Genomic DNA, 19,309 nt, shown 5'->3' on the forward strand with positions numbered 1-19,309 from the left:
TTTTTCAGATCATGAAAAACGAAATACGTGGTTATTGAATGCATTTCATATCAAAGTAGGTAATGAAAAGTGACTCACACAGGTTTCTGTTGCACTGAGTGACTACTGACTCTTTTGAAATTGTGAACTTATTACAATTGAGTAATATGTTACCAAGTGTAGTAGTCAATCTGTGTATTTCAAAAAAGCTAAAGCAGTCCCATGTGATTAATCAGAATTTTTAGTAATGGAAATGTTTTTGGTTCTCTGCACTTTGTTGGTCAATACTTTAGGAATTATTTAATTTAGTTTATAATGATCAACTGTAAGACTTATAATAGTGAGACCAAATAAAGTTATAGTCCCACAATGCTTGTAACGATACTAGGCTATTGACCTATTGCATTAGTAGATTGCATTTAGTAGATGCTATACACATAATACACAGTATAAATGAATAAGAGTCCTAAGTATTTAAAGTGTTGGTCTTTGTCCCTCCATAAAAACCAAGACCACAAGTCCACTGGTGCAAATTACTGTTATAAAGTAACCCGATGCCTTTAGGGCCTCTGTGAATCAGAAATCAGGGATCATTTAGACCACTTGGGGGACTCGGGTCTCCCAGATCCATACCGGGAGGAGGAGGATAGGGAGGAGGAGGAGGAGGAGGAGGAGGAGGAGGAGGGGGAGAGGGGAGAGGAGGAGGAGGAGCCTCGGTGGAGGAAGTAGAGCTCCACAGATTGGATGTGGTATGTGTGAGTGTGTGTGATTGTGTATGTGTATGTGTGTGTGGAGCAGTTCACTCCATGGTGAGAGTGTCGCTAACCACTGGACTGTGAATCGAGGAGTTAAAGAGGACACCCTCGAGAGGAGAAATAGAAGACTAGAGGACTTTTTTTTCTCCTTTTCTTTAGTTTTTATTACTATTATTTTTTCCCTCGGTACAGGTTGAAGCGGTGCAGCCGGTCCAGAAGAAGCGAGCAGTATGCATTCAGACTGCAGGCTGCTATGGGCAGAGCGGTAATGGTGGGCAGGGGACCGACAGGGGCCGGGGTTCTCGTCCTGTCGATTCTCATCATCCTCACCACGGAAAGCTGTCGAGCGCAGAAAGGTTGGTGCACAGCTGCTGTCTGGAGGAGCTGGAGCCGAGCACAGTACAGCACAGCACAGCACACGGACACACGCGGCCATGCTGCTGTTTAAAAAAAAAAAAAAAAGTAAAGTAAAGAAAACGGCGTTATTATAACAACACAAGACGCGTTCTTTTAGAGGGTGTTTAGACACACGCACAGGGAACCGTGCGCTGTTATTGTCCGCCAAAGTTAAAAAACACACCTTACATGGCCGTGTGTGTGTGTGTATGTGTGTATGTGTGTGTACGTGGAGTTCCGCCTGGTTTACACAGCTCTGCCGCCGCCCGTCGAGGTGTTTTTTTGGAGAAAAGACGGGTGTAGTTGAACCAGGCGAACCGGTTCTGCAAAAAAGCTTATGATAGCAACAGAATAACTGCTGATCTGGTGGACAAGTTGTTTTCCGAATTGGCACAAAGGGTTTGAATGGTTATTTAAACGTTGTAAAACACAGTCTATTCCTTATTTACTTCATCTAATAAGCTATTAATGTTTAAATTTGATAGATTTTTCAATGAAGTCTGGCTTAAAGCACGAGACAACAGCTCGTTTTGGTAGCTTGTGGCCTTGTTGTCCTTTCCAGGTAGCCCAGTTTGGATTTTTCTTTTCTTTTTTTTAAACGTCGACTTAAAACTACATTCACATCAAACTTAGTATGTTTTGATTGGTGGTGCTTTAATTAACAACACATTGTACTTAGATACATTCTGTCGGTCTTTTCCAACCAGGAGGCAGCAGCCTCAGGTGGTCAGAGATTGGGGGTAGGGGGAAGCAGCCAGAGTGGGGGTATGACTGTAAACACGTGGACACACTTTGTCACAACTTTAAATGTCTCATTCGTTATAATTGTTGCTTTTTTTCCCACACTAATGGTCTCATGTGATATGGAAATACGTTTGTAGATGCATTTCTCTTTGAGTTGGAGTTGTGATTTGGTTTGTTATTAATGAGCATGAGGTGCTACTTCAGGAACTCCTGCTGAATACCATGCAGTTGTTCAGAAACATTTGTGAGTCAGAGTGAGGGAGGCACTTTTTGTTTTTGTCCTGTTCATCTGGATAGTGTCCACTGAGGGGCTCTTACATAACTCCAGGCCCACAGAACATACACTTTAGCACCGTGAAGCGTGACTGTTGAGTGTTATCTCAGAGCTCACAGCATCTACAGACACCATGTCTGTAGCTTTTCTGACAGCTCACAGCACAGACTGGCAAACCCCAAACTACCTCCTTCAAGAGTCTGAGGTCATAATTGTTGTAAAATTAAATTAAAGAGTCACTTAATTGTCTTTTTAAATTTTTTAATGATGTGGTCTTTAACTGCCAGAAATAAATAAATAAAATCAGATAGCTGTTTCTTAAATTTTTTATGTTTTGGTCAGAATTAGATGATGTCCCGTGCAGCGCAGCCAAAAGGTTTTGATTGGTTATAAAACCCAAAGCCAACCTAATGCTCACAGCACTCTGCTGAACCCAGTTATTACATGACATTCGTTTGGCAGATGCCTCCATCCAAAACAAATCACGTTCCTTTTACCCCACATCTGCACACACACTGGAGTTCAGCGTCTTGCTCAGCGAAACCTCAACATGTGGACGAGTGTCAAACCTGCTGCTGTTAAAGCAGATATCAGTGGAATGTTTTTGTTAATATAAGTCCTAAATAGTCCTATTTTCCGTCAGCAATCACTTACATGAAGTATTTCAGCCTAAACACGAGTCTCTCCGTCACTCTGCTCTGCTGTAACCCGAGGAGAAAATTTTCCTTGTGGGATACAAGTGTTATCCAATGAGAAGAGAGAACGGCATGAAGGGCTGTGTGTGCAGCCAATGGATGCGCGTGAATGTGGTGACGTAGCACGAGGACCAATTGATGCCTGACAAGGGCGGGGGCTGCTAACTCATGGTGCGTTCAAGGAAACTCGTACTTTGTGTTTTTCCTTCCTGTGAAGTCATACCAGTTCGATCTGGTACGAGTTCACGGGTCGGAAGTTACGAGTGGCCGTTATAGGGAACTTTCACAGACAACAGGATGGTAAAAACACGAGCTACGGGTTACCTGGAACGCTACAAAGTCGTAGTTGTGACTTGAAGCTGTAACTTACGGTTTCAAAAGCCTGCCTTGAACGCAGCATTAGCCGAAACGGCCGTGCCAGTGATATCTGCTTTAATGATGTCCTGACATGCAGAAAGAAACCAAAACAAATCCACAAACACAAACAACCCTATAAAAACTATTCGATTTTGGCCACCAGAAACAATTATTCTCATTGTTGATTATTAAGCTGGTTGCTTTTAATCAATTACATTCACATTCAATCAATCTGTAAAATTCTTAGAAAATACGAAACCAGTCTTTGTCAGAGCAACGTTTCATATAACATGTAGCATTTGTGCTTAAAAAAAAAACCCAATGGATGATAATAATGACATTGAATAAATGATAAATGGCAGGTGTTACAATAAACGCTTGGTTCTTCCCGTTTCTTTTTCTGAAGCTGTGTGTTTGTTTGCTCTGCAGGTGATGGCTGTGGCCCCAGTGTGCTTGGCCCCAGCAGTGGGACTCTGTCCTCTCTGGGTTACCCAGGGACATACCCCAACAACACAGTGTGTGAGTGGGAGATCAGCGTTCCCCGCGGCAACAGGATCCACTTTCGCTTCGCCGAACTGGACATAGAAAACAGCGACTGCCAGGTCAACTACCTCTGCCTCTACAACGGCATCGGACCTGAGAGGAGCAAGATTGGTGAGACTGACGAGCAGAAACTCTCTGGTCGCTGCTTGAACTTAAAAGGTCACATATTGCATAAAACAAGGTTTCCATGTCATTTTTTTACACTGAGAAACTATGAAAACGCGCAGTCTCCAGGGAAATGCACGCAGCCTATAATCAGAAACTGAGCCTAGATCACGTTAATTTAATTAATTATATCATCACAAATGATGTGCTTCTGGGAAGTACTGGAAAAAATGTGATATAACAATAAATAATTACTGGCCAAGTTGTTCCCACTTGTTTTCCAGTAAAAGCAGTTCTTAGATCACATTCTGTGTTTGTGAAAAGTGATCTTTAAAAGTCTGTAATTTTGCGAACTCGCAGAAACCCTGACGATCATTTGATTGTGTGAAACATTAACAAAATCACTAATTAACACAACAATTCTCACAATCAATGACTGTGATCGCTCACAATACAGCTGTGTCATCCTACCCCAGATTATAAGGGTACTATTATCATTGTTATCCAGTATAATCCATGTGAAATGATAGGTTTTTGTTGTTATCTTTTGTTAAACTAAACAGACCAGTGTAACTAACCAGATCCTGTGTCTCCTGTGCTGTTTGACAGCAAAATACTGCGGCTTGGGTCTGAAGGTTAAAGAGCTGATCAATTCCACTGGCAACCAAGTCACTGTCCAGTTCATGAGTGGGACCCACCACACCGGCCGTGGATTCTACCTGTCCTACTCCACCACCGAACACACAGGTAACAAGCCCTCGGATCACACGGTGGTGGTGTTGTGTTATGTTATGGCCCTCGGTGTAAAAAGTTGTTTTGGAGCTTGTTGTGTGAGGCTGTATAAAGTCACAGCTGTTTCACTCTGCAGCACATTCTTATGTTTTTATCAGTTCTGATGTCATTAGGTTGTCCTGGAAAGACTTTTGCACACAGATCTGTTATTTGGCAGCTCCACCACTGTTGTCGTGTGAACTCTTTCTATTTCTCCTTATGGCAGGTTTAAAGAAAAACAGGCTGGTCTGCGGATTGATTTTCAGAAAGTTCAGACCTGGATTTGTAGGAATTCCTTCTTCCTCTTTTTTTTTTTGTCAAGTTGTAACATGAATGTTTTGACAGTGACACTCGTCTCTTTACCATGTTGCTCATGAAGCAAAATCCTGCTGGTGGTGTCATTAGAGGAATAGTGAAAACCGTCCATTAGTTGAATTACATTATAGATAGATATAGATTATTCATATTGGGCAAACCTGGCGCAGCAGCTTAGTGAGTGTGCAACAGTTTCTGTTTGCTGTGTTTGTGTTTTTCGAGGTGAGATGGAAAGTGTTTCTCCTATTTGGGTTGATTGCATTATGGATGTCTTCTGATTTATTCTCGGGTAAAAGCAGTTCAGGCCTGACTGGTCTCTTCCGGATTCAATGGATCTTGGTGTTGGTTTTCCATCTGCTTCGATTTGGATTGGCTCCAAACTTTTTTTTATCTTACCTTTTTTCACCTCTAAACCACACTTCAGGACACATTTTTATAAAACGCTGTTGTATTTTCCTGTTTTGTTTATGTGTTTGTTTTGTTGTCAGGGCCAACATATATTATTGGAATAAAGCAGACAAATTACATTTCCAATACATCCTGTGAGCAAACAGTGTTGTCCGTTCATAAAATGAAAGGGAGATTTAACGGTTCTGGACGGCTCGAGTTGAATGGACGATTATTGTCTGTAGTTTTTGCGGTTGTGTTACTGCAGGGCAAAATGAGATGAGCGTTTACAATGTGGTGTTTGCTCGCCATTGAGTGTGCATTTGAACACAGAGAGCAGATAAGGAGCTGTTCTGTGGTGAATGGTATATTCCGATTAGCCACATATCTGGAATTCCTGCTGAAGCGTGCAGAGTCGTCATGCTTATGGGCATTTTCACAAATTGTTTTCTTTTTGTTGTTGTTCTGTTTTGTTTTGTTTTGCCCCCGCCACCCAAATGAGAGAACAGAGAGTGGGGTGGCACCAGCTGATTTGGTTATAGCTGCCGAAACAGATTTCTCAATCCCTGTTCATCAGTGAAAGTGTCTGTGTCTGGCTTCTGTCAGATTGCACTGCAACAGCCTCCATGTCTGCTAAGAACAAGGTTTCAATTTATTTTCAATATCAGGGCTGGCAAAGTTAACACAATAATGCAAATTCCTTTTAACACCACCATTTTTTAAATGCATGATTAATACCGGACATGTTCAGTTGTGACTGTTTGCACCAGTCACAAGCTAAACTGTCTTATCCAACAGTTTCAACTCAGAGGGAGCTGTCGTGTTTTTATTTGAGCATATTTTTAATGCAGTGATGTCAACATTTGTCATAGTTTTTGGTGAATGTATAATGGAGTCCCATTTGCATAAAGGAAGCATAGTTTTTTTTCCATTATTAGCACTTGAAAAATCCCTTGGAAGAAACATTTTGCGATAAATGACAATTTACTATGGACACTCTTGTGATTTATTGAGATTAAATATCTAAGTCAACTGACAGACCACGTATATTTGTGTTTTTTCAGTTGCTGGTTGTCTTTCAGTGGCGTGTGTCTTATAAAAAAAGTGTCAGGGAGAGTGGAGGCACTAGGCAGATATTTCAGGAAATGCTAAGAGTCAGTGAAGACTTGAAGCCGGTGAAATGAGAAGAATGAGAACAAGGGGCGAGAGGAAGTGAGAGTAATTGAGAGTGGAAAGTGGTAATATTTAGCGGTTTCCCCTCAGTGAGAAGCTGCCAACCAACGTGTGATGTGATATCACAGCACTGTTGTGGTGTGATAATTAATGTGTGTATGTGAGAGACAGATTATTATACGAGAAAACAAATGTCTGTCCCCCCATCCTAACACTGGGGTGTGGATAGAAGTCATATTAAAAAGATTCCCAGCAGGGACTTTCCTTATTCTTGCCATAACATTTACCTTTAAGAAGTCTACAGTGTTTTTGCTGACATTGATATAATAAATGCTATAATTCATTTGATGTTAAATTTACATTGGTATAAATCAGAGTGGAGCAACAAATCCTTACATTTTAGAAAATAAAGTACAAGAATATGACTTTTTTGTTGTTTTTTCTAAATCACTGGACTGACGAGTAAATTCAGAACAAATCATTTTCAATCACTTGACTAACTGATGTTGATTACTGGACTTGAAGTTCTTGCAAATACAGGAAAATAAAACCCCAGATGCATCAGCAGGTTTGTTTTAGGAACTTTGCATATCAAACCTGTGGGTAAAAACTAGTTAATGACTTATTTGATTCAAGTAGAGTAAATATACAACTATTGTGGCTGCACAGGACAAACAAGACAGTTTGATAGAGATATCATTCAGCTGATGCTAAAATAGCGACCTCATCTGAGAGACTGTAACACACCCTGGTGTCTTCAAATTTGTTGAATTATCTCTTTTATAGGAATGTTGTTGGTCAGTGTGTATTTGAAGGGCGAGCTTTGTTATGTGGAAAGATTTGTGTGACTTCAGTTAAACGGATAATTGAAGCCACAAGAAGAGGGAAAAGAGCAGTGACGTGTGAGCAGGAGGAATATAAGTTATAATCTTGTTGTGGTCGTGGTGTAACTGAATCACACTAGGAGGCAAACAAGTCCGTCACTTCGTTTTTCCACCAAAGCACCGACGCGTGTGTTTGCTTTATTGATGTATCTGATGGGCCGACAGTTGGTATAGCTAAATAACATGTCACCATGGCGACCTGGGGTAGTTCGAGGGGGGGGGTTGTATTTGTCAGATTGACTCACAGGTTAGTTTATTTGGGTTTTTTGATAATGTGGTCAAGACTCACAGAGACTGACCGCCACCACAAGGTTTATATAGGATTCCCAGCAGCCCCCACATGTCCTGTTGGATGTGTGTGGCGTGGCTCATCACTGAAACACTGAGGAAACACCAACACACATTTTCATTTTCATGCAGACTAGCCACTTTAATGAGTTGCCAATTGAGTAACTGGCTCCACTTTCTCAAATTCAATATTTTCCAAGGAGGTTAAATTAGGGAGTGAGTAATAGGGTTTTATTTATTATTCCTGATTGTATTAGTTATCTGGAAAGCCAGTAAACGAGTTACTCCTGCTTCATGAGAACTCCCATAACGGCTTCTAGGTGTTTCTATTATTTTGTCCACCCCATTTATATCACTTAATGTAGGCGTTAAATAACATCATAACCTCCGTTTAATGTACCACAGCTCTACACACCACATCCTCCACAAGGATCACACAGTTGAATCAACAACTTCTTCTGCCTAAAAATATTTTAATAATAAAAACTGAACATTAACGCAGGAAGACTTGGAAGTATTTCTTTTAGAAGAAGAGTGGTCAATTCAGTTCAAAGGTCTGCACCGGCTCCTACCTGGCTAAATGAAGGCTATCCAAAATGTATATCAGTCATGTAATGTATTTTAGTAGATACTTCATGTAATCAATGTTGCCTATTGATCGTACACATGGCGCTCTTAAGTATTCAGCCTTAATAAATGATCAAAACAGCAAAATTAGTGACTTTGTTTGGTCTGACTCTGTAGTTGTTGTTTGGCGTCATTTTCCCCTCAGTTTATGTTATTACCTGTATTATTATATGTTTTATATGTTTGTCCATTCCTATGTTTTGAAATGCAAACAAAGAAAATGTCGAGTAGAAAACTGAACATTGACTGAACAGGACTGTTCTTATAGACAACATTGCTTTTTCAGCCAGGTGTTCCTAATAAACTGAAAACTGAGTGCTTGTTAATAATAATCACTTGAATGCACGGGCGGGAAAGGACCCAACTCAAATGAATCAGTTGCTTTTTCATGCAGAACTGATTCACTGATTTTTCATTTAACAGTTTATCATATTTTACTGTCACTGTCAACGCCTTTTTTTCCTTCCTCTTCTCTCTTTTTAAAATGTAGCACATCATATACGCTTAGATCCCAGTAAAAGGTGTTTTTTTTTTTTTTTTTACTTACTTTGACAGTTGTTATCTAAGCAGAGAGAGGCGGCGGCGGTGACGGGTGATGAGTTCACAGGAATGAGCAGAAAAACCAGTTCTGACATTGTTTGTTTGCCTTTGCAGATCTAATAAGCTGCCTGGACAAAGGAAGTGATTTCCCCCAGGCAGAGTTCAGGTAAATAACATTTGCTTTGCACGGATATTTGTGTGAGGATCAAGCTGTCAGATATTCACTGTGCTCTTTTCTTTCTTTCTGCCCAGTAAATACTGTCCAGCAGGCTGCCTCACATCTACTGAGGAGATTTCTGGAACTATACCAAATGGATACAGAGAGGTTAGTGCGTCCACGGCCACGTGTGCAATAAATATGCGCTTTCAGTCGTTTTCCTCTTGTTGTTTCTAGTCACCGTCTCCAGCTTCACGTTTCCAGGTGAGTCACGGCGCCCCCACTGGTCTCCCGCTGTCGGGTTACAACCCCCCCCCCTCCACCCACCCACCACATCATCAGCATTTGCTTACTCATGTCTTTTGTCTACATTACTGTGCTGCAGGTTTGTGTATCTTCCCCGGTTGATTCAGTCAGGGCTGGATTTTAATTCCTCTTGAAAACAAGAGAGGGGGAGGCGGGGGTGGGTGCTCTGTTGTGCACAAGTCCTGGGCTGATGACCTCACAGCGCCCCCCCGCTGTGCGTGAGGTCATGGGTGCCGAGTCTCTGGCTGATGACCTCATGTTCAGAGCTTGAGGTTTTTGTGTGAAGCGAGGGAGAGAGGGAGGGAAGGGAGGAGAGAGAGGGGAGGGAGGGGTGTTTCTGGCCCGATGGAGGACAGAGCAGCAGGGTGGGGGTGTCGGGGTGTGCTTCAGGGAGTGAGGCGCCCCACAGGAACAGAGGAGGGGCAGGGTCAGCGGGTGAAAGGGAGGTGAGATAATAGTTTGGCCGAAAATAATAACCTTCTAATCCAGTCCAGCTGCAGGAGGGTGCAGAGCGGAGAGCTGAGTGCTGAGAGTGTGTGTGTGTGTGTGTGTGTCGGTGTGTGTGTGTGTGCAGTCGGAGGCAGGAGGCTGGAGAGAGAGAGTGAGAGAGAGGGAGTGTGATTGAGAAGCTGGAGAAAACCTCTGTGCGTGCATGTCTAGGGTTTGTGTATGTAAGCATGCGAGTCATTCATGCTTGTGTTTTCGCATGCGTGTGTGATGCTAGGCTGTAATATTATAGTGATTATAGAGGCCTGATAAAGTATTATACTGCGTTCTTCAGCCTGTATCTCACAGGGATCAGCTGCCCCACCCAGACCAGACTGTGCAGCTCGGTTTTCTCTTCCTCTTCTCAGTTCAATTCTGCCTCAGTATCTTTTTTTTTTTTTTAACGCTGATCCATGGGCTGGTTTTGATATTTCTACATCCCACTTGTCATATCTGTGTGTCTATATGTGTGTGTGTCCGTGTGGTTTCCTCTGTTGGAGGCAGGGTGCGGCGGTTTGGAGCAGAGCTTCATGTTTGTGTTAGCGGTTTGGTATGGCTGCCTTTAGGATGTGGTGAGTGCTTTTGAGAAGTTTTAACAGTCACAGGGCAAGTGTTGATTTCTTGTGGCAGGATTTGACTGCCGTGCATGCGTGTGTGTGTGTGAATACATGCGTACATGTGCTTTTCCCCCCACAATCGTGTCGGCTGTGAATTCCAGTGTGGGTCTTTTCCAGTAATAAAATTCCACCTCAGTCGAGCAGCTGTTCACGGGAAGGAGCTCGTGTCCTTTTCCCAGTGATGTGGCAGCAGGTTTGGACAGGAATGCAGCCGGCAGTGAATCATTACCAATGCCACTCGGATGTTCTCTCAACAGAGAAGTGACTTCACGCTGACTCATCGGCCTTTATCTGTCTCAGTCTGAAGGTTTAGAGCTGACGGGCACCGTCCTCTCTCATTTATCTCAAACCAGTCCCAGTTTGCGGCGGTGGTACCAAACGGCACGGTAGCATCTGATCAAAGGACAGATTCATGAAACGGCTTCTGCTCGTTGTAATCAGATCACTCTCAGTGTGAGTGATGGTGAGACAGATCATCCAGCCTCCTCCACCTGAGTAAAAGTGTTGAAATTTTGCATCAGTTTAAGACTCAACTAAACTCTGAGTGTAGTTGAAACTGATGATGTAAGGATGCAAAGCTGCTTCTTTTACTAGGAAGTGACTAAACCAAATGCCACCTACACTGGAGGATCGGCATGAAATAATTCTGGAAATGGAAAAGTTGATTTATAATAAATGAATTTGCACTAAATGGATCCCTCCAGTCTGAGCAGATTTTGCATGACCCCATGTCCCGTTCCTCTTCATAATTAAAATGCACGCTCCCTTGGTTTGAATGTAGGCCTATATAGTTACTTGATTGAGAATCAAGTAGAAATTTGCACATGTATGTAAGTTACATACATGTAGATTGGTGGAAAAATAGAGAGAGTGTTTGTGGGTAAATGTGTTTAACTTGACTGTGAAGTGAAGCTGGAGGTTTGGAGGAGCTGAGCTGCCACAGACAAGAACTTTTGATTCTTTCACTCCTCTTCCTGTTGATCTGCAGGTATACTTGTAAACAGAAAAACTGGGCTCATGATAAATTCTTTGATTCTTTTTTGTTGGCTGACAAGGGCTTTTTCAAATAAATAAGAAGTTTATCTGAAGTGACTATGATGCTGTTAACTATTTGACAGAGCAGAATCAAATAGAAATCTTCATAAGTTTTTAGTCTTTTGTGTAAAATGCTGTTGTTTTGTTCCTGTGCTGCCACCGGAGTTTGTCAGGAAAAGACAAAGAGGGAGCCTTTCTCTACAAAAACAGTGAATCTTTGATTTTGACAAACTCAGGCTGCTGCTTTCAAATAAGAGTTTTGCTCAAAACGAGGATTGGTTGATTTTGTCTCTTACCTTGAAAACATGGCAGGAAGCGATGTCTTAGTAATCACAGTGAACAGGAGGAAGGATTACACCGTCCACACACCTGTTCAGTCTTCATGGTACTGTAGTTTTCAAGGTCCAGTTCACATCCTCCACGTCCACATGTCTGCATGCAGCACAAACCCTGTGACTGCACCAACAAAACAGAGTGAAGAGATTACATATTGGTATTATCGGTTGAATTAGTAACTTAAAAAAAACATTCTGCAATTTGTTCTTACTTAGCACTTGTGCTAATATGTGATGAGCTAATATGGGCCTGGGGCCTCATTTATCATTGTGGATACACGTTTTTTTACACGCTCTTTCCCCCGTTTTGTGCGTACGCACTTTTCTCCGCCTAATTTGGGATCTATCAAACCAAAACCTGTCGGGAGAAAGTGCCGAAATTTACGACCAGTCTGACCATGGCGTACCGGCATTTACACGCTTTTTGAAGAACAGGAGGAATTGGCGACGCCGCTGCAGAGTCAGAGAACTGCAGTGTGCGAGGGAGAGAGGAGCGCGGACACTGTTTGAAGTAGCAAGTGGTGGTGATGATGACCCCCCCAGCACCCCCACCACCACCACCACCACCACCGCACACGTGTTGACGTCGGCACTTTACATGAAAAGCACAGCGACTCAGATTTTTCCCCTGTGCATTTACACTAGTTTGCTCCTAAATACTGGCTTTATAAAACGAATTTCGTTTTCTTTTGATATCATATTGATATTTTTCCCTTGCATGTAGGCTACACCTCTTCCACAACCAGTCTGTCCAGTCTGGAAAATAATTTCTGCGACGTGCGTGTGTTACCAGACTGTGGACACACACAAGCAAGCAGCAAGCCCAATAATGTCGGCGCAAATCAAAGCAAATGAGAAAAAACATGATCGATATTTTTTGTGTGAATAATATTTATTGTAGCCTATTTAACAAAAATTGGTGCTGCCCAACATCATTTTAGGAAAAGTCAGACTGGTGGACTTCAATGTTTTTTTTTATTTTTTATTTTTTATAGCTATGCACAAATGAAAATCAAAGTCGTGCAGTGAACGGCAGTTGGGGGTTAGTGGAAAGGGGTGCAAAGTAGTACTGACTGGCAGTGGAAACCCTGCTTTAAATTATTATGACATAATCTAAAATAAGGGGCAGAATGAATGTGATTCTTCTTCTTTCTGTTCTGTTTCATTTAGATTTGGGAGTTTTTTGTTTTTATTGTAGCCTTTCAATGCAAGATGATGTTTCTGACTGTGTGGGGCCATTTAGGGGGCTGGGTATGAGGCGTGTTCTCATCCACGCTTTTCAAGGGAAATACCGTGCAGCCGTGTGTACGCGGAGTTTGATAGATCTGAAAAGAGTGTATATTTTTTGGTCGTACGCACATTTTGCCTTTCCGTCGTACTGAAAATTTAAGAGGACTTTTACACGCTCTTTGATAAATGAGGCCCCTGGTTTGTTTGTTTGTCAACAGTTAACCAGGCATGCAGGTCAAATCCAGCTCATTAATTAGAAATAATTGTATAAAATCCAGTAAGTATTAAATAGTCTATTGACTAACATCATGGACTAATACACCAGCACAAGTCATGCGCCTGCTTTAACATGTTCAGCTCTCATTCAGGCTGCAAGGACAAACGGTGGCAGCACGAATCAATATCAGGGCTGGGGATGGGAATTTCTTGCAGCTTTGCTGATTTTGAAACAAAGTCATGCAGCCAACTTCCTGCCAAATCTGATAGGAGAGAGAGTGCAAAGGGAACTGACCCATCCAATCAAACATCACACAATGAGTCACACAAGTAAACAAACAAAAACAAAAAAATGGAGCTCTGTGATTACATTGTTTTTGTTTTGTCTGCTGCTAAAATCTAGTTTCATTCTGTTGTACTTGATTCTGCTATCGCTTTCAGATTCAGGTGGAAAGCTGTGTAGTATTCACTAGAGTAAGTTGCACATAAGTAATCTGTGTGTGTGTGTGTGTGTGTCTCTTTTGTTCTGCAGTCGTCCTCTCTGTGTGTGGCAGCCGTCCATGCAGGTGTGGTGTCCAACGCTGTGGGAGGGAGGATCAGCGTGGTCAGCAGCAAAGGCATCCCTCATTATGAGGGCACACTGGCGAACAATGTCACTTCCACTGGGTGAGAACGTCAGAGCCTCTTCTCTCACTTGGTCTCCAGCTGTTGAAACACATGCACTTTGACTGAACTTCAAATATCTCAGTGATTATCTTACATTTGAGTCTCATTTTCTGCAATAAAGCAACCATAGGTTAAAGGCACGTTACAAGTTTCAATAGTTTAGTGAAAATTGTCAGAAACCCTCTGAAAACATTGTCTTTTTTTTAATGTGCTTTATGTCTAATCCTCTAATTCTTCACTTCTCTCCTCAGAGGAACTTTGTCAAACAGCCTCTTCACCTTCAGGACCAATGGTGAGTTTTTTTTAAAAGCCCATTATGAGGTGTAATAGCTTTGTAAATGTTTGCATCTGGATTTCTGCGCAGAGTCCCTCAAACTGCAATTACAAACACTTACACAGAAGTCGTGTTAGGACCTTTTAAAATCTCTTTCACTTTACCAAACAGTTATTATTGTTATTAATGACGGTAGCTGTGTCTGTCTCTGTGTCGTGCAGGCTGCTACGGGACGCTGGGCTTGGAGTCGGGCGTTGTTGCGGACACTCAGCTCTCTGCTTCGTCTGTGTGGGAGTGGAACATCTTCAGTCAGCAGAGCGAGTGGCTGCCTTCGGGGGCACGCCTCAAAAAGGACGGGCTGCCCTGGGCGCCGTCACAGAACGACCAGCATCAGTGGCTGCAGATCGATTTCAAAAGAGAGAAGAGGATCACAGGTACCAAAACACAAAATCACACGTAGAGATAGGTTTGGGGAACAATAGATTACAGGTCTGCTTGCCTCGATTCAAATGAATTGTAAGTTAAGGATATAAAAGCTGCTGCCAGTGGCTGATCATCATTATGGCTGCTGCTTTTGAGAGAAAATACTTTCTCTGGGCTGAAATGTCACCATTATGTTGTGTTTAAATCAGATAAAAGGATCAGTTTGTCTTTTTTAAATCCAGTAGGTCGACACTTAATGTGTTAAATAATAGTGTTGGTGCTTTTAATATAAACTAAAACAATATTTCCTGTTTGCAGTGTAAGAGGAGGAGATTTTAGGAGCAGACAACACACTTTTATCATCTCTTGTCTTCATTTGCATATTTGGTACTGAGGTAATCCAAAAGTAACTGGAAATAATCAGGATACATTACTTTAATATTGTGGTATTCAGAATAACTTACTGATGGCACATTTAAACAAATAACTAGTAACTGTATGGGGTTACATTTTTTACACTCACTGATGTGACTGTGTATTTTAACCAGTATCTTTAATTCAGCTGTAAACCACCAGTTAACTTGTTGTTTTCTTGGGATGGTAAAATCCGATGGTTGCACCACAGACTGATGTACTGAAATATAGAGAGTGTGTGTTCTGGAGACAAAAAGCTAAAAGAAAGTAATTAAATGTGATTTGAGTAGTAAGGGGAAAATCTCCATGTTAAATGCACTGTTTTCTGTTTTTTTTTAGTCATGCTTACAGAATCGCTCAGTGGATTACAGCATCATCTGGTTCACTACTCTGCTCCAAACTGCAGAAAAAAACAAACAAAAACTCTTTCTGTGAAATTGTGTAACAAACGATTCCCAGTGGAAAAATCCCACTGACTATGACTGTTATCCTGTCACTTTTTCTCTAGTTTTACAACTGAAAAGCAAACAGTAAATAGAGATTTCAGACACAGTGTTACTTTGTGTCATCACTGACGATATTTTTCACTTCTATAAAATGCAACCCATTACATCGTGAGATTGTTAACACCAAATGTGTGCACATTTTGTATTCAACTGGGGGCTTGTGGAGGATATTTGAGGTTGATGTCTTGTATGAAGACTGTGATTTACACACTCTGTCTCGTCTCAGTTGAAGTAAAGTGGTTGCCCGTAAAAACACAGTGCACTTTACAGTAAGCAGGGAGTTGATAGTGGACGCAGCCTCAGTCTTGTTTAAGCTTTTCAGTCCAGTCAGCTGCACATTAACCCCCCCCCTCTCGTCTCTGCTCTGCTGTCTGTCCGACATACAGGCATCACCACCACAGGCTCCACCCTGAGAGAGTATCAGTACTACGTCTCGGCCTACCAGGTCCTGTACAGCAACGGGCAGCAGTGGTACATCTACAGGGAGACTAATTCTACACAAGACAAGGTAATCCAATCACAAAATCAATACACTGCGCTTCCTCAACATTTACGTCATCGGCTTTTATGCTTCTCTTTTTTTCCCCTTCTTCTTCAAATTAGTGCAAATGGACAAAAATGTCACTTTAGAAAGCTGCAGGGACATGCAGCTGGACTGTGTCCATAGCAACTGGTATCGACTAGGGAGATGTTTATGGCAGGAAATAAGAGGAGTTGGTGGTTTGAGTTAAGTGCTCATGCTTTAATAATGAATGGATATGGATTCAGTGGCCATGTTGTAAAGCTGGAGCTGCTGTCTACGAGCACAGGCTCTTATTGTGGAGGGAAGTAGTTATTAGCTCGCCAAGTTGGGGGAATAATCAGCTTATGGTTTATAGTGTAATTGTTCACAGTCCAGTCTGAAACAGGAGTTGCTCTGGTGAACTTTCTTCTGAAATACTACAACTTGGCCCCACAGTTGGGTTGTAATCTCTGACTGGAGTGAGACAGGTTCATTCTCCCTTTTTTTTATGTCTCTAGATTTTCCAAGGCAATATGAACTACCTGCATGAGGTGAGGAATAACTTCATCCCTCCAATCGAGGCCCGCTTCGTGAGGATAAAGCCCACCTCATGGCACCAGAGGATCGCGCTCAAGTTGGAGCTGGTCGGCTGCCAGATTCCTGCAGGTAAACAGACAAACACACACACACACAAACAGACGCAGCTGGTTGATGGAGCAGATGAACAAACATTTGTGAGTATCCAAATGCCCTGAGGTTTCAGTTTGGTCTGTTCTGGTTTTTTTGTTTGGGCAGCGAGGACAGATCCCAAGCCGAGGCCCAGGATGATCACCCCCTCTCGTCACACTCCACGCCCCGCAGGGACGAAACGCCCGCCTCACCTCGGCCAAACCACACACACGCCAGACATAAGAAACACCACTATGCCCCCCAACAGCCATAAAGGTGCGTCAGAGCATGGAGGAAAAAGCTGTTTGATTCTTGGTAGAGTTAATTATCATCTGGTGTTTACTGAAGTGTCTTTGCTGTCAGATGTGGCGCTGGCAGCGGTTCTGGTTCCTGTGTTGGTCATGGTTCTGACTGCTTTCATCGTGGCCGTGGTCTGTGCTTTGCACTGGAGGAACAGGTTTGTATTCTTCTTGTTATCGTTCATAAAATATCTGGAAATGCATAACAAAAAATAGGAAAAACTTACATTTGAGTAAATGTATATTAAGTAGTTACTGTTCATTTAATTTGAGTAGTTTTACATCCCTTTTTTTGTTGTCGTTTGTTTTATGTTTTTTTTTTACTTTTCTGTCCTGTTTTGGTCCTGTTTTATTATGTTGTCAGGTTTGTTCTGTCCTTTGTTTTCCGTTTGTCTGTTTTGGTCAGTGTATTGTCAGTTTATACATTGTGTATGTTATTGCCTGTTTCCATTAAAGAAAAAAGACAAAAAAAATCTGGAAAATCTCCCTTTTTGTCTCCATGACCTTATTTTCCTCTGTTGGCAGGAAGAAGAGCTCTGAGGGAACGTACGACCTTCCTCACTGGGATCGCACAGGTACGTCATCGCTCCTAACAGGCTTTTAGGGCCTTCTCTATCATCGCCCCAAAACTCATGAATCCCCCCCTCCCCATATTCAATTTTCCCCCACTGTTGACTCCTTCCTTAAAGGAAGAGGGACCTTAAAACCTAATTATTCTCCTTAGCTTTTAACTGTACCTGATTTTGTTTTTCCTAATAATAATTACTATAATTATCTTTCTATTCCTTAAATCCTACCAACTTCCTGATCTTGGCCTTGTGTTATTTCTATCAATCTCATCACTGATAGCTTTTATTAACATTCAGTTTTCCTTTCTGTTGTGTTTATTTTCCTTTTTGTTGCTGTTTTTGTATTCTTTGTACTGTGAAGCACTTTGGAACAATCTGTGTTGTGTTTAAGGTGCTATATATAAATAAAGTTGAGTTGAGTTTAAACTGTGAGAGATTTTGCTTGTGCACTTTGTTGTAACTCACTTTTTGCCTCTTCTGCTGCAGACTGGTGGAAGAGCATGAAGCAGCTGCTGCCGTCCAAGATGGTGGAGACGGAGGATTCGGTCCGGTACAGCAGCAGCGAGGTGGGCCGGATCGCTGGGAGAGTTGCTGTACCAAGGCTGCACGCTGAGCCCGCAGGTAAACAACACAGTGACTGCTGAAGTAAACAACTGTTCTTAGTTTAAGCAACTTTTTTTTTGTGTTTCTTGAGAAATGTTTTCTTCACCCTAATTGTCAAAACAAGCTGGTCTATTTACATTCAGTGTTTGCTGAAATGCAACATAAAAGCTCATCTCGTAAGAAACAATGCAGATGCTTTTTATTTTTGAGCGCTGTGAAATGTCAATTTCAGCAGTTCTGTCTTTAAAAGGGCATTAGAGCCACCAACCGCTGAGAACAGAACTGTGTGGAAAGGAGGAATGTCCTACAACTGTTGTTGTTTGACACGGACAGTCTGTGAGGTAAACACCAGCAATACTGGCCAAGCCGTCAGATGACTTAAAGATGCACAGTGGAGTTTTTCTTGTAAACAAGGAAAACTTGTTTGCATTCAGTGCCTCTGACAGTAAGGGTTGAGTGCACTTCCTTAAAACAATTATACAATATCTGCAACTTGTAGTCGTTGTCCTGTCACCTGCGTGCATCACAAACACAAATGTTGGCCCTTGTGTACATGAACAATACAACTTCACAGGAAGGTAATTGCATACTGATACTAAACAGAGCTGATCACATATCTTACATCTGTGATTTGATTTTTCATGAGTGTAAATTTACAGACAGTGAAGATGGTTTAAGCTGTGATAGAAACAACATTTATCGCATGACACTCAAGTGCCAGAAATAGAGGCCAGATTCTTATCATGTCTTTCTTACTCCAATATTTACTCTTTGTTATGTCACATCAGTTATTACTTAAGAAGAAATATCTAAGTATACACATTCAGGTCATTACAGCAAATTATTTTCTTTTTTTTTTTAAAGTTTTCCTTGCTTGCTTAAAGGGATAGTTCAACATTTTGGCAAATTAGCCCATTTCCATAATCCCTATAGTCATAGCAGTAGGTTCGTTACCTTTAATTGTCGGTGCAAGCTATTTTTAGAACGGCGGAGCAGAGCCGCGAGCTGCTCAGAGCTACGCTACGGAGGCTAATGGGATTTCTTGGTTTCCCTCATCAAACTCATCAAATACACAATCCAACAACTCCAAAACGCTCTGGTGGACAAGTTGTGACCTGCACATTCACCACGCTATGAGATAATAACGGAGCGTTACGAGACAGAGTTGT

General features: G+C 41.9%; 1 protein-coding gene across 2 annotated transcripts in view; it reads left to right on the forward strand.

The window, feature by feature from the left end:
• Positions 1 to 734: 734 nt before the first annotated feature.
• The window catches only part of dcbld2 (discoidin, CUB and LCCL domain containing 2), a 298,962-nt gene continuing 280,387 nt past the window's right edge, over positions 735 to 19,309 (forward strand). Inside the window, exons 1-14 of one of the 2 annotated variants that reach the window (XM_083997324.1) lie at positions 735 to 1,090; positions 3,630 to 3,854; positions 4,458 to 4,595; positions 8,948 to 8,999; positions 9,086 to 9,158; positions 13,748 to 13,881; positions 14,133 to 14,173; positions 14,377 to 14,589; positions 15,885 to 16,006; positions 16,519 to 16,666; positions 16,796 to 16,945; positions 17,033 to 17,126; positions 17,494 to 17,543; positions 18,024 to 18,158. In XM_083997324.1, the coding sequence (XP_083853450.1) occupies positions 988 to 1,090; positions 3,630 to 3,854; positions 4,458 to 4,595; positions 8,948 to 8,999; positions 9,086 to 9,158; positions 13,748 to 13,881; positions 14,133 to 14,173; positions 14,377 to 14,589; positions 15,885 to 16,006; positions 16,519 to 16,666; positions 16,796 to 16,945; positions 17,033 to 17,126; positions 17,494 to 17,543; positions 18,024 to 18,158 (1,678 nt within the window). In that variant the 5' untranslated portion in view covers positions 735 to 987. Of the gene's footprint in view, positions 1,091 to 3,629; positions 3,855 to 4,457; positions 4,596 to 8,947; positions 9,000 to 9,085; positions 9,159 to 13,747; positions 13,882 to 14,132; positions 14,174 to 14,376; positions 14,590 to 15,884; positions 16,007 to 16,518; positions 16,667 to 16,795; positions 16,946 to 17,032; positions 17,127 to 17,493; positions 17,544 to 18,023; positions 18,159 to 19,309 lie in introns of those variants that run through there. The other variant, XM_083997325.1, reaches the window with a different exon arrangement.

This window comes from Trachurus trachurus (assembly GCF_905171665.1).
Source record: "Trachurus trachurus genome assembly, chromosome: 21".
Lineage (NCBI taxonomy): Eukaryota > Metazoa > Chordata > Actinopteri > Carangiformes > Carangidae > Trachurus > Trachurus trachurus.